The sequence below is a fragment of the Battus philenor genome, unplaced genomic scaffold (genome assembly GCF_028537555.1).
Source record: "Battus philenor isolate CCGP_79_NKW_IND1 unplaced genomic scaffold, ilBatPhil1.0.hap1 SCAF_6, whole genome shotgun sequence".
NCBI classification, from domain to species: domain Eukaryota; kingdom Metazoa; phylum Arthropoda; class Insecta; order Lepidoptera; family Papilionidae; genus Battus; species Battus philenor.
Window position 1 is genome coordinate 2,907,991 of NW_027181726.1, and position 16,358 is coordinate 2,924,348.

At 33.8% G+C, this 16,358-nt stretch overlaps 1 protein-coding gene across 2 annotated transcripts; it reads right to left on the reverse strand.

Annotated features, from left to right (window-relative positions):
• Window positions 1–1,191: 1,191 nt before the first annotated feature.
• Window positions 1,192–15,969, reverse strand: LOC137930343 (solute carrier family 25 member 35-like). Of its 2 annotated transcripts, none has more exons than XM_068773579.1 (5): window positions 15,796–15,969; window positions 6,726–7,034; window positions 5,376–5,626; window positions 4,172–4,390; window positions 1,192–1,492 (listed from the first exon to the last, which is right to left on the reverse strand). In XM_068773579.1, the coding sequence occupies exons 2-5, from the start codon at window positions 7,010–7,012 to the stop codon at window positions 1,299–1,301; spliced, it is 951 nt and encodes a 316-aa protein (XP_068629680.1). In that variant the 5' UTR covers window positions 7,013–7,034; window positions 15,796–15,969; the 3' UTR covers window positions 1,192–1,298. The 2 variants fall into 2 exon arrangements, with proteins under 2 accessions (XP_068629680.1, XP_068629681.1); XM_068773580.1 differs by lacking the exons at window positions 1,192–1,492; window positions 4,172–4,390; window positions 5,376–5,626; window positions 6,726–7,034 and adding exons at window positions 10,259–10,504; window positions 13,034–13,176; window positions 13,776–14,102; window positions 15,260–15,502.
• Between the last annotated feature and the right edge of the window lie 389 nt (window positions 15,970–16,358).

Below are 16,358 nucleotides of genomic sequence, written 5' to 3' on the forward strand. Positions count from 1 at the left end.
GGCGGCACGCCGGGCCCTATCGGCCCGGCAATTGAGTGTAGCCAGGTATGAAGCTGCCTTTCTTGACGCCCCTAGCGACACTGACATCTGTTGTTTAAACAGACGAATCTCTACATTACTCTACATCCGACAGATTAAAAAATATGAAGAGGAAAAATACCAAGTGCCTTACAGAGATTAATATATGCAACCTGTATCATCATATCAGCCGATAAACGCTCAATGCAAAGCATAGGCCTGCCCCAAAGATTACCATGCGACGACCGATCTTGCACTGCCCGTATCAAGCGACTTAATTATGTGGTCAGTCCATCTAGTGACTCGTTCCGCCACATGGACCTGTACATGTGAGATTCTTCTTAGTGTCGGTAGGTACTTCGAGGTAATATCGAAACAAAATCCGAAGTAGACCGATTTAGTACTATGAAAAATATTCAACCAATAAAAATCGTCAGCCAAACACAAGTCAAAACGTATTGCAGAGCTCTCTCTCTTTCGCACGATGTAGATAAAGAATTATATCTCTGTGGGATTCCCCTTTTCGATGCGCCGCTGACGGCGTAATGTATCTCATACATATCATTAGTTTTAAAATATCGGAGGAGCACCATGTATAAAATAATTTCTCCTTTAACTCCTGGTATAGTTAATTTGCGTACAAATAAAACAACTTTAAATAAAAAGTGTATTTATTAATTAAGTAATAAATCATTTATAATATTAACAGATATAAATAATACAACAGGTATAGTTTAACATTTAAAACATTATTATTATTATATACGGCAGTGTATAACGGGTCGGTACACGCGGTACAAATAGCGGTTATGAGTTCGAATCCCCTCCCGATTAAAGGTTTTATTAAAATTATTCAATTTTTATTTCCGGCCTCACCGGCAACCTCACGGTCAATCGACGAGCTTTGGAGAGGGCTATGCTCGTAAGTACTGTTTGTTATGTAAGCATTATTTAAATAAATAATAATAGTATATTTGGGCCTAAGTTATTTTTACTGAGGTTCTGTTTGGTACAAATTTGTGCTATAGTGCTACCGGAACTGCTATACCGCGCCTTAGGACAGCGCGGCGGGGTGGGGCCCGAAGAAAAAAAAACAAGAACTCTTCCGTCGCGCGCGTTGACGGCGAACTGACGAAATGGAGCAACCGATACTCTCCAAGATTTGACGTGTACATTCCTAAGGCACGGTACTGCGGTTTCGGTATCACTATAATTCAACACTGTCTTAACATTAATGTGTTTACACACTAGTAAGTTCTTGAATGGTTTAAAAAAATCCATCAACTTCTAAAATATTCCTCTAACATCTTAAGCTGGTCCCAACAGACCAAGAGAAGGATTGTATGCGGACCCAATCTCATGTAGTTCGCTCCCACGCCTTTGTAGAACGCACGTGCACCTTCACTCTTCATCATCTTCAGGAAGCAATCGGTCATTCCGTGATATAACTTTCCCTTGTGGTTGCTGTCGACCGCTGAAACATGAGATGCCTATAATGGAACTCAATATTTAAGAGGATCACAGGTGTCCATACTAGGGATGTGAAAAAAACTTAATTTGTATCCCGTAGTATTCTGGAGTGATAAGGCTACGGAACCAAGACGATTTATGAAAGGAAACTAGGTTTGGAAAATAATGCAAGAAAGTGTAATAGATTATAGAAGAATGAACAGAAGACATTGAAATGGATAAAAGAGTGTAGAAATAAAAGTTATATGAAAAAAGTAAAAAATGTCCCTGTCCACCTAAGATCGGGGAGTACGACAGGCCCTAAAATACATGGCCATTAAAATAGGTATATGATTAAAAAACCCGCGTTATAGCCTATTAATTGTCAATTACTTCACAGTAGTTATATCCTTTTATTATCTGTGGTATGTTTACTTTTTTAAAGATTTTGTTTATAGTAGTGTGTGTAGTGGGACCATTAGTAATGACTGGTGACATAGGAATGAATAGAAAAATTAATTATCTAGAATAATATAAGTAATAATTTAAGAAAAATTACTTATTTATCATTCGCTCCAAACGTTTTCTTTACAAAATGTAAGTATTTTAAAAGAAAAAAAAATATTAAAACTGCCTGATTTTACACCATTCCTTAATCATTATAAGTCGATTATTGTTTGCGTTAAGAAGGCATTGATTTGTTTATTGTCCGCAGACTACTAAATTATGTCTTTATATGGTCACTGTCAACTTGACTCTAATTAGAAACTATTTGATAAGTTACGGGACATGGCAAGGCCGACGGACAATTACAACTTTATGCATTCCTAACGCGAACGGTCTCTAGTGGTATGCTAGTGGTTATAGATGGTGAATTAAGACCGAAAGAGGCGAATTATGTTCCGTGCAATGTAGATCATTAACGTAAGACCAGCAGATAAATTGTAAGAAATTCAGTAAAAGCCGACGATGATGATTTACTGCATTCTGTCTAGAACCTTAGGGTCACCTAAGAGTCTGTAGTGGTATCTTAGTTATGGACGGGGAAGTAGGACCGTAAGGGACAAGTTTTACGTGCCATTTAGGTCATTAATAGAATACCGGAAAATAAAACGTCGCAAGAAACTCGGTACAGGCCGACGGACAATGATGATTTACTGCATTCTTCAGGCTAAGAGTCTGTAGTGGTATCTTAGTTATGGACGGTGAACTAGGACCGTAAGAGACAAGTTTTAAGTGCCATTTAAGTCATTAATAGAACACCGGAAAATAAAACGTCGCAAGAAACTCGGTACAAGCCGACGGACAATGATGATTTACTGATTTTTGACGCTAAGAGTGTGTAGTTGTATCTTAGTTATGGAAGGTGAACTAGGACCGTAAGGGACGAGTTTTACGTGCCATTTAGGTCATTAATAGAACACCGGAAAATAAAACGTCGCAAGAAACTCGGTACAGGCCGACGGACAATGATGATTTACTGATTTTTGACGCTAAGAGTGTGTAGTTGTATCTTAGTTATGGAAGGTGAACTAGGACCGTAAGGGACGAGTTTTACGTGCCATTTAGGTCATTAATAGAACACCGGAAAATAAAACGTCGCAAGAAACTCGGTACAAGCCGACGGACAATGATGATTTACTGATTTTTGACGCTAAGAGTGTGTAGTTGTATCTTAGTTATGGAAGGTGAACTAGGACCGTAAGGGACGAGTTTTACGTGCCATTTAGGTCATTAATAGAACACCGGAAAATAAAACGTCGCAAGAAACTCGGTACAGGCCGACGGACAATGATGATTTACTGATTTTTGACGCTAAGAGTGTGTAGTTGTATCTTAGTTATGGAAGGTGAACTAGGACCGTAAGGGACGAGTTTTACGTGCCATTTAGGTCATTAATAGAACACCGGAAAATAAAACGTCGCAAGAAACTCGGTACAGGCCGACGGACAATGATGATTTACTGATTTTTGACGCTAAGAGTGTGTAGTTGTATCTTAGTTATGGAAGGTGAACTAGGACCGTAAGGGACGAGTTTTACGTGCCATTTAGGTCATTAATAGAACACCGGAAAATAAAACGTCGCAAGAAACTCGGTACAGGCCGACGGACAATGATGATTTACTGATTTTTGACGCTAAGAGTGTGTAGTTGTATCTTAGTTATGGAAGGTGAACTAGGACCGTAAGGGACGAGTTTTACGTGCCATTTAGGTCATTAATAGAACACCGGAAAATAAAACGTCGCAAGAAACTCGGTACAGGCCGACGGACAATGATGATTTACTGATTTTTGACGCTAAGAGTGTGTAGTTGTATCTTAGTTATGGAAGGTGAACTAGGACCGTAAGGGACGAGTTTTACGTGCCATTTAGGTCATTAATAGAACACCGGAAAATAAAACGTCGCAAGAAACTCGGTACAGGCCGACGGACAATGATGATTTACTGATTTTTGACGCTAAGAGTGTGTAGTTGTATCTTAGTTATGGAAGGTGAACTAGGACCGTAAGGGACGAGTTTTACGTGCCATTTAGGTCATTAATAGAACACCGGAAAATAAAACGTCGCAAGAAACTCGGTACAGGCCGACGGAAAATGATGATTTACAGATTTTTGACGTAAACGGACTGTTATCAGCAGTGATGTAAGAGTAGATAAACCTGAATTATAATTTTTTGAATAATATATTAGAGATTGTCTTACGTTGGTTTGAAAGCCTGGTCGCCATCACGTCGAAGGGGTTAAGACAGAAAGTCATGACGATGCCTCCAATCTTCGCGCCAATAAACGAGAGCAACAGCGGCGAGTCCTTGCAAATACCTTTGTCTCGCAGCCATTGCTTGGCATAAGTGAAGGTCACCATCTGAGAACTACTGCCGATTGCGCCGCGCGAGATTTGTGGGTAGACTCCTCTAAACAGTCCTAAATAAATCAAAACATTAATAAAATTCGATGAACTTAATATTTCAAACTGTACTGTCATAGATAAAGATACGAAACAAAAGTCATTTTTATAATGAATGGCAAAGGAACAATTAAAGATTTATTTACATGTATGTTGTCACTATTTTAGTACCAAAGTATAATAATTTACAGTACCCGGCGTTAAATATTGCACATCGACCTATGGAAAGAGACAACCGGGTAATTTCGGCTTCGTAGAGCGTTATCTCTGTCGCACGAAATACAAACAGTCCGGTATCTATTAGTTGTTAAAAGAAGTATCATTTGCTTCTTTTGATAATTATTTTTATTCTTTGTAAAATATACTGCAAAATAAAAATACTGTAAAATCTGTAGTGACAGAAATATTGACCTTTTTGAGAGCTTTTAGAATTATTATTATGTTTATTTTTACTACAATGTCTCATTTTAACAATAGGTATAATAGTGTTTATTATGTACAGTTGTAATTTTCCTAAATAATTAAATACGTAAAAACAATGTGGACATGTTTTTTTTATTATACCCCAACCTAAAGCTACCACTTATAAAAAAAATTGGTGTATTTTAATTAGCGAAATTAGTCGATTGTCTCTTTCCGAAGGTCGATGTGCAATTTTTATAGCCAGGTACTGTAGCCGTATACGGGTTGATTGGTTATAAGGGTAAAAGCTTTAAAGAAGTAAATCTATAGTTCTTTTGTCAGGAAAAAAATTGTACAACTTATAAATAAACTGTATAAAGTGATCACTCTGAAACTCTACTTAAATGCGACAGGCTTATGACTTCTGGCAGTAAAATGTCTACCGGAACTGCTAGTAAATAACAATTAATTAATATATATCGTAATTCGAATTTTGTAAACTCTTTTTCAAATTATTTAAATTGACAAAAAATGGCCTATACAGTCATCCTTTTAAATCTTTTACATCAATCACCCTATATAATTTGCATTTACACACACCTTTGACACCTTCCCGTTTATAAATATCAGCGAGGGCGTTTAGCATGCCACTGTGTGTGTGTTGGTGTCCGACTGCTATCTCTTTAGAGGCTTTAGCCTGCAGACGGGTCTTGACCAGGAAGAAAGGAGTGCCTGCGATTGATCCGAAGGCTCCTCCGATGCCCGCAGCTATCGCCGCTCGCCATGCAGACAAGCGCCCATCCGGACCGATAATAAGGCGTCGACGTTCCGAAATACGATACACACCTAATCTGAATAAGCACATTTTTATTATTAATATAGAAACGTATATACAGCTTTAGGTATTACATTTAAATTAACTATATAAAATCTAATCAGTTTACACACTCTCTTGTACCCAACACGTCTTTCCCAAGGACGACACGTAAAAATAAAAAAGTTGTCCAACAGACATCACCGAGCGACATCATAGCAACGGATTATAAACGAATTTAGTAACCTTTTCAAGAAGAATATTAGTAAAGGGCAGGTCTCTTTTGCCCTCGTAACTGTGGCACGGTCGCCCACAATGAAGCAAGAGAAACCTACATGATTGACCCAAGGTGCCTGCATTGCGTGAGCTCGACTAGCCAACTTTAGAGTCGAGCAAGACAGCAGCGGAGCAGAGACAAGAGCTTCTGTCTTTGCTTCCGCACCTCGAATAAGGCAGCGGTCTACAGCTGTCTTAGGGTTGGCAGTGGAGCTAAAAAAAACATAGGAGACTGAGAGAAACTAATACTGTCAGTACTTGGTCCCCTTCTCCTATGCCCGAGTCAGATTGAAGGCCGAGAAGTAAACTGGACTGGGTGGGGTCTACTAAATAGCGATACGGAAACTTCGTGGGGGATTTTAACCGATAGAAGTTCGTTAAAACCACTCGTCGCTCCCACAAAAAAACACGCTTCCCGTAAAATACAAAAATGAGTTTGTATCTACGCCTTTTACTACACACATATACACATTGCTATATCCGTTAATGTAAGGAAAATAAAAAAATATTTATAGAACCTCGAACTGTTACTACACTGATTACTTTATGTCTATCGGCCTAATGTCCGTAATTTACATTTTTGAAAAGACTAAAAATTTAGTTAATTGATGAAAAAAAAGCTCCTGGGGCCTTGAGGTTCTTAAGTAGACACCGAGGATTGGCAAGCACAGCAAAGGAGTTCCATCCACAAGGTAAAGAGAAAACCTCGTTAAGGGCGTCGGAAAAAGCTGAATGTAGACTTCTAGCCGGTTTTATTCCTAATCTATAGGAGAAGCCTATGTACAACAGTCGACATCCTATGGCAAAAATGATAATAACAATGACATTAAAAATAAAATACTGACTTTTAATACTCGTACCTAAACGTGTTCAAACAAAATTGAAATCCTAGCATAGCGGGTAATCCGTTCTGCAGCGCCCTCAACCCCTCGCTTCTTGCGATCACAAATAAACCATGTGGCACGTTTTTGTAAAACACGTCATGCTTTCCGCGAGCTGCAAGTTCGCCTTGAAGCTGGAGGCGTGTTTTCACAACTTCAATGGGATTCGTGAACAACGTCGCGAACATTGCAGACATCCCGCCAATCGCCATATCCGTGACGTCACGTCCGATGCCATTTTTTTTTCTTTTCCCAGGTATTGTCATTTTTGCTTCCTTGTTTTAAGGCCTGTAAGAACGGAGAAATTTTTTTTGAGCCACTTCATTGAGATATTTCAGAGTTAAACGAAAAAAAACATTTTTTTTAAATGTATACATTTAAAAGTACTTTTTAATCACTTTTATTAAGAATTTTTTAAATTCAATCAATATTATAAGGCATTTTATCCGATTTAATATTAACTATAGTGTTACCGAAACCGCTATACCGCGCCTTAGGTATGCCCGCTGCGTGACCGGTGGAATTAGACGTTTCGTTTTGTCAACGTTGCGCATACCCGAATTCCTTTTTCCACGGCTCACCTAGCCGCGCTTTCCTAAAGCGTAGTACAACGGTTTTCAAAGCACTACAACAATTATTATCACTACAAGGATAAGTTCTTGGAACAACCCTTAATAATATTCTTAGTAATAAAGTGGTCGAAGCATAAACAAGTTACCTGAAGTAATGTCAACTCAAAATACAGATGCGTTTAAGAACAGATTTGATTGTACCTTGGCAATATAAAAAAATAGGTTTTTATTTATTATCAGTGTGAGGATGAGCGCTAGCCGCCCCGAGATATATGGAACGCACACGAGATATTTTAGAACAAACACACACCGCGGGATATGACTTGCACACAGTGACACGCGGCATATAAAATACGTGATAATATATAAATAAATAATAGGCTTTATTACCATTGGTTTAAAATAAAACTCATAAAATATCGACATCCCGATAAAGAATTTAAAAAAAAAACATATTTTTTTTAAGTAAAACAATTTAATATCATGTTTTTTTACACAACATACAACAAACAAATTTTGTTATAAAAATAAATAAATTCATTAAAATATTATGTGCCTAGTTTAAATTTCATTAAACACAAATTATTAAAAAAAAATAAACAACAAATTCCTTTAAAATTAGTAACTATTTTTAAATATATTTTCAAATATTTATAGGCAAGGCATGTCTCTGTCAAACATTTTGAAACACTAATAGGTATTTGTTATTATTTATATTCCTATATACTTAAACTTATATTTGTTTATGACTCTCACAGCAATTTCCTAATTAAAATCAATTTTACTAAATTAATAGCACGTATCACTTTATCTCTTTGGAAAACAAGTATAAATAGGTTATGGCTACGCATTTTGTATTCCAAAAACTAAAAATAATTCTCGGTTTTGATAAAAACGAACAAATATTTATACTAACAATTAAATATTAGGTTTTTGAACGAAGCAATGTTTTTATTAATCTTTACTGGTACTTTGACATTATATCAACTGACGTCAAACATGGCACAGGACCGGTATGGTATTTTGACAAATTTTATAAAAATAAATTACTTTTTGGTCACTAAATGATGCAACTAATTAATTAAAATATTTGAGTAAATGATAGTTATTTACTATCGTAACTGTAATCCAAAGTATATATCCATAGGTTAAGTTATTGTTATTTCCAATATAAAGTGCTTCGACACAGTCCAGACGAAATCTGTAATAAATACATGACTAATTTTGCAAGAACATATAGCAATATATAATACTTAGCATATAACAACAACAATAATAGCGCACTTAAAAATACAACATACATAAGACGTAATAATTATGTAATACAGTGGTACCTCGACATACGAGTGCCCCAACATACGAGTTTTTCGAGATACGAGCCGATGAGCAAGTGATTTTTTGCTTTGAGTTACGAGCGAAATTCGAGATACGAGTTCGGTTCGGTAGTAACACGCAGTCGCGCCATCACGATCTGTTAGCAGCGTGCTTCCGCTGTGATAAGTTGTGAAGTTGTGTTATGAAGAATTGGAACCCGGTGTTTCAGTAGAGGAGGAGATTGTATCTCTGGAGAAATCCATGGGTCTAGAGGTGGAAGAGAGAGACGTGAACTAGCTCATCGAGGAGCACACCCAAGAACTGACGACTAAGGAGATACAAGAGTTACAGTCACAGCAGCATACTGAGGTTATGCAAGAAATTGGTTTTGAGGAGTCAGAGGAGGAGGTTATTTCTACAAGTGAGATAAAGGAGATCTTAAGAATGTGGGAGAGAGTTTCACAGTTCGTGGAAAAAAAACACCCAGAAAAAGTTGCAACAGGTCGTGCATCTGACCTTTTTAATGACACTTGCCTAACTCATTTTCGGAACATTCTGAGAGGGAAGAAGAAACAAACCTCCTTGGACATGTTTTTTTCTAAACGGCCTACAGGTGAAAGCGAGAAAAATGTAGCGAAAAAGGCAAAGACCAGTGAGGATATCTAATTGATTTCTTTACGTTCTCTTTTGTTTTTGTGCAATAAATATTTTATATTTATAAAAACGTTTTTATTATTCGAAAGCACGTAACAAAAAATAACTGGGGTGTCATTTTGGAGGTTGGAACGGATTAATGGTAGTTCAATTGTTTTGTATGGGGAAATTCGCTTCGAGATACGAGTAATTCAAGATACGAGCAAGGTTGCGGAACGAATTAAACTCGTATGTCGAGGTACGACTGTATTTACATATTTGGCCTCATTGAATATATCTCTTATCGATGCTAATAACAACTTGTTAAAAAAAATAAAAGATAAGAAATAACATTTTGCACTTGCAATAATACTGTAGCATAACTGGGAGAATTACTGTATCAGGTACATATTTTGTTATGTTAATATATATGTTTATACATATACCCCCAACTTTTTTTATTTCCATACAAAAATTAGTGTAAGATTGAAAAACTATATATTTATCACAAAAAAAAAACATGCAAAAAGTGGTATTTATGTCTTAAATTTGTAAAAAATCACAAAAAAAATTGTTTTTTTTTTGTGATTTTTGTTTTTTTTTGTGATTGTGCTAAAACCGAAAAAATTGTGTAAAAAAGAATGGGGAGTATATACTAAATATCATTTTTAATCAAAGTACTAAAACATATATATCAACTTTGTAAAACTTCGAGAATTATCTTTGGATGTTTTACACATAAATAATAATATTTAAATAATCAATTTTAAGTGTAAAATATTGACAATAGTTGCTTTTAATAAAATACTATGAAATAAATTGAGTTAATTTTATCACGGATCTATGGAAGGCCATAGATAATTTAGTAAATTTGAAACTTACTATATTATCTATGGCCTACACCTATACGCTAATGCATGATATTTTAATTAATCACATAAACATATAATTATATTTCTATGTAATTATTGCTTCTTGTGATTCCCAAGAGATTCAAATGTAGCAAATTAAGTATGTTTCACACAATTTAATTCACATCTAACTTCCTGAATCCCAATGTTTTTTCAAGGTCCTTTAACATATCCCAGAATACCAAAAGTAAGACGGTGTGCGGTGCTTGTCTTAGATAGGAAGGACCTATGCCCTTATAGAAAGCCAAGAGTCCTTCAGTTTTGGTGATTTTATGTGCACAGTCCACTATTCCTGAGTAAAGCAAACCGCGACCATTGACATCCACAGCTGTAATTAAAAAAGAAAACATTTTATTTTTATTGGCAATTCATATTGATCACTCAAATATAGCACTAACTAAATGTTTCACTGGTTTATTAGTTCTTGTTGTATTCGCTTCGGCAATACATATTCTAAAATTAGAATGACTTCGCACGCGAAATCATCAAGCACTATACATTCTTTTGAACATTTACATGTTCCCAAAAGACAATGTCATATTATTTACACTTCTTGCATTAAATATATGAGATCGCCACTGCCCACTAAGAAGTTTCCACAGGGTTGGTGTCAGCGACCTCAGCATACCATAATACCACACTGCAATCGCTAACTGGCTTGCCAAACATGGCGATTATGCTATATCGCCCCATAGATATCATAAGGGAAATCTTTGCATTGCAGTGCGCATATGAGCTGGAATGACGACCCTTACGCATCCTTATTCATAAAAGCATCTATTAAATGCTAAGTTAATTGTTATTTAGTATAAAGTAAGTGTTATTTTAAGTCTCGGACCGAATACTATGAAACTTACTCTAATGTTAAGGTGATCCCTTATAATGCTTTAATAAAAGTTTTTATTTTTAAATAGTTCATTTTTGTAAAGTGATAGAGATATTAATATTTGTTATATATTAATTTTATTTTATTCTCTAATTATTTTGAAATTGAGTGTTATACTTAAAACAATGACATCTATTTTTATTAACTTCAATAAGCAATACTCAATATTATTTTAAATTTTAGAATGTCACTATTGACTTATTAAAATACTAAGTTATATTCTAATAAACAATACTAATTTTGTATAAACATTACATGATGTCCAGCCTATTATATTTCTAATATATTTTCTTTTCCAAAATAATAAGACATGAAACATTTTTATGTACATAGGTATATGTGATGACTAAATTGACGTGGTTACATTGAGTAATTGTGACCTAGTGCTCTACCAGTGGTAGCCCAGTGGCGATTATGGTATATCCCCCATAGATATGTTTGGGGTTGGCGACGACTTTGAGTAACTATGGCGCCACTAACCACAAATATTATAAAACATTTTGACTAAAGGAATAAATGTTGCCAATAACACCGAAGGTGGCCCAAAAAGATGAGAGACTTAAAAAAGTGCTTTATCCTCGAATCTGTTAGCATACTTGTAAACAGTGGTAGTTAGTGGTATTTGTGAAATAAGAAAATTGAGTACCTAACAATACCACATAATTTCTTTAACATTCACTCAATGATAAGACTGATTTATTTAAACAATTGTGAGTCTATAAACAATACATAAGCTTGAAAATTAGATAACAATGATAGATATATAGTATTAACATCATTAAGCTAGAGTAAATATGCTCATAAGGAATGAAATTGTTAATATGCAATATTTTAACAGAGGTTTTTTTTTCAGGCCCGGAAGTAAAATTTAAAAAAGACCAAACAAGTGTAATTAGATAGGTCGAACAATATAATTTGGCTGGACAGCATTCTCAAAATTTGACTTCCCTCACTAGAAAGCTATTTGACTATTCCGTTCTTCTTGTTCTGTCATAAGCAACACAAAATAGGTTTACAACCAAAGTCATAAATAAAAATTGTCATAGAAAGCTAGTGGGTATCACCGTAAAAGACCAAAAGCCTAATTTGCGGCTTCAAAATTAACTAAGAGATGTCGGCCGTACAAGTGGCAACACTGAAAGAGGAATGGACCATCCATATTGCAAGAAAAGAGTCCTGTTACAAGCGATTGCTAGAGTGAAAACCGTGGGACTAGATAGGCAACAGAAAAAGCCACAATTATGATGGAGGAATGATATCATGAAGGTAGCGGGCAGCAACTGAACTCTCACTGTTCAAAACAGGGAAAAACAGAGAGAAATGAAGGACACCTACACTAATTTTTAGTTGAGGAAGACTGAAATAAAAATATTTTTTTAATTCAGATCACTCAATGATAAACAATACTGCTTATGACAACAATCTTATGTAATTAATATTTAATATTGGTCAGTTTTGTAAGAACTAAATATTGTTATGTTAACTTGATAAGAATTATTATTCGGCGTAAACAGCAGTAGCAAAATTTGTTGTTTATGAATATAATTTTTTAATGTATAAATACATGTCCCCTGACAATATACCAATGGACATTAGGACAAAAGGCTATTGGCTAAAGTGAATTTTAATATTAAAAAAATAAAGCTTTAATATAGTTATAAATTTCAATATTTGATTAAATAATGATTTAAAATTATGTTGAATATTAATTCAACAGTTTTTGCCAACAAAAAGTTTTAAAACTTTTAAACCCTTTTACGATCACTATGAATTACGAGATTGCACTGAAACGTGTTACTACAACTTATTATAACATTTCTCTTTACTCTTTCTTACTTAATAATCATTAAGTTATTTATTATTACTGAAACAATTGATCTTTGAATAAGGTGTAATATACATTGATTGACGGCATAGCGGCTTGATAAGTTTGTAAAACACTATGATTTCTAAAATAATGTTATTTATTACCTTGATTATAAAGGCGCGTCATTATTACGTCCATGGGTGTTAGTGTTACTGTCTTTGTCACAGCCCCAATATTGCTTGCTACAAAGGCAGACAGATACTTGGATTGTTGGAACAAATCGTTCTCGTCCATCCACTCTTTACTCCTGGAATTATAATAACATCTCACAAATATAACTAAATAGCATTAAATATTCACATTAAAATATTTTGACAGTGAAAATTTGTAAATAATAAATATATGCTTCAAATGAAATTAGTCAAATCACCATGAGAATTGTTATACATGAATATAAATATCTTCAACAATCACAAACCAATTAGTGACAGTCTCATGGTAAACACCATTACCTATCACCATAAAATGAAGTGAAGTTTTGAAATATTGTGGAAATCATTATTGTAACAAAAGATCTAAGGAATTCTGTGTAAAAACATTTTTTGGCCTAATAATAAAATTTAATGTACATTTAATAATTTTTAATTATTCATTGTAATGTCAAGCATTTTTGTTTCATTAAAAATCTGTAATTTCGGGATTAATAAATTTTTACAAATAAATATAATAACAAGTTAAAGCAAATACATATTTGATTATACAATCTTTAGTGGTAAGTGTTCTTTTACAATGGTGATTTATTTAAACTATATTTTATTGAATGAAATTTTTTAAGATATTAATTTATATCATACATTTTATTAAATAAATAGTAATAAAAACGATTAAGGTTTAAAAAACTCTTACATGGAGTAGGAAGCTATTTGAGATGCAGAACCAATGGAGTTTCTTATCATCATTCCATGAGCACCTCGCCACAGTCCAGACAAACCACTCTTCCCGTAAATTTTTGTTATTGCATAAAACATGCCCCTGTGTGCATGCTGTGTACCTACGGCTATCTTTTCAGAAGAATATGACATCAACTGTGTCTTCACCAGCTGCAGGGGGCTCCCAAAGAATGCCCCAATCATACCAGCCAAAGACCCAAAAAACATACTATTTATGAATTTCGTATTATTCTTCTCATCTCTTAATAAGCCATAATCATCTGCATGTTGGTAAATTCCTAACCTGAAATACATAATATCAAAAAAAAACTTTTAATGAGACATAATTATATTAGTTTAAGTGATAATAAGAAATAAGATATTTGAAAACATATTTCCTTCAGTAGTAGTATTATAACATAAGATATTTAGTATCTAAAAAATATAGATGCATTTGTGACAAAAAACTACACTTGTTATTAGACAGGGAAGTACTTTAAAAACAGTTTCTATTTTTGATCTATCTCTTAAAATATAATTTCAGGAAAATATGAATCCAAATAACCATTCTCTGGTGATAATGAAACTAGTTAAAAATGTTAACTTAATAAAATAAAATATCTTTATATATATATATATATATATATATATATAAATATATATATATAGATATAATATTAACCCTTTCCACTCCAATGTCGAGTGTCAATTGACACTGATTTTGTTCCACAAGCTTCACTGTCGAGTGATACTTGACATGGTGTAATACTTCTTTTAGTGGAAAATTTTAAAACAGGAAAGATTTTTGTTACTAAAATGTTTGAATCACAAATGAATGAAACATATTCTAGAATCGCAAGATACTATAATTCAAGTAAATTTTATCGATGCTACATAACAGCCTTGGAGTGGAAAGGGTTAACTATGTTCATATCCTGCAGTATCACAGTCTACACCCTAAACTGAATAAGTTTAGTAAAAATAATTATGTTAATTGTACAGATTTTACATCATTTTTTTGCATTAAAACATGGAATACATTGTGCCAAATAAATGAATACTGTTTCTATATATCATAAAATATTTTAAAAATGTAATATTCTTCTTCCAATTAAATTATCATATGAAAATGATTAAAGCTTAATGATTTCATTTATATGGTCACATAATTGCTAAAAAAAATAAATAAAATCAAAGGCAAAGTATTGTGTAACATGTTTTAAAATCATTTATTACTCAAATGTGCGATATATTCTTAAATTTTACAGTACTAGTTTAATCTTCACAGTAATATTTTTCTATAAAACCAAAGGTAACAAGAACATAGAAGGTTTAATAAAATGACTGATAATTGGTTATGATTTAATGGTATGAAAAAAACAATGTTTATTAATGTGACATTGTGATTTTAAAATATATGAAAACATAAAATAAAATATTTAAATATAAAATTAAACTTACCTAACCCCATTCACAACTAACTGAAACCACAGCGCTGGCACTAAGCCTTTTTGCAAGGCAGTCACACCATCATGTTTCACAATCATGTAAATCGCATGAGGAACATTTTTGTAGTACACTTGATGTTGTCCACGAGCTTGAAGCTCCCCTTGCAGTTGCATTCGCGTTTTCACAACGTCGAACGGATTACTAAAAAAGCCAGCACCAACGCCCGCAAGTCCTCCCACGAGAAAGTCCATAATGCTATAAAATTTATCTCATTACTAATTCAATTTTTTTTAAAAACAAACTCACACTTATTTCACTTTGTTTTAGGTTATTCTTACACAAAACACTTTTATTTCACTTAAACACTGATTACGTCGTTTTAACAACACAAAAACTGAACCAATGTCGCAGGTTATTTACATAAATTTCTTAGTATTATTAACTTCAATATTACAAATTTTGTCATCCCGAGAGTTAGGCGTTTAAACAATCACATATTTTATGGTAACCAAAATACAAAGTGAAATAAAACTTTGTCTAATACTTACTCTTATTCATTCGAAATCTCCATAAAATCCGATACGTTCAAGTTTGTCTTGATTACTGCTAATTCAAGTCAAAGTAATCATCTCTTACAATTAATACCCTTTGCCCTTAACATAGTTATTCACGTGCCGATAAATAAAAGAGAATACACTATTTCGTAACAATTTATGTCAGACTATGACAATGTCTGACGTAAGACTAATGTCAAACAATCAGCTGATAAACAAGCTACAGATAACATTTACATATGTTTTCATGTAGTATGAGTATATATTACCAATACCTTACTAGCCTTAAAAATGATATCTTTCCAAAAATAAAGAATTGGTAACCATACACAGGGAGGCAAGCGAATTTATTAAAATTGTACACTGTTTAAATGAATAGTCAAGCACTAAAGGTGTTTAAGTATAAACCTAACCAATGTCAGTCTTCTCGAAATCCGTGGTGAAATATTAATTACTAAATATGCAGCCAAAAAGTGTCAAGCGTACTTGAAAGTTATAATGTCGCTTTTTTGATCATTTCCCGACATATTCATACTTCAATCAAAAGTTGTATTGGG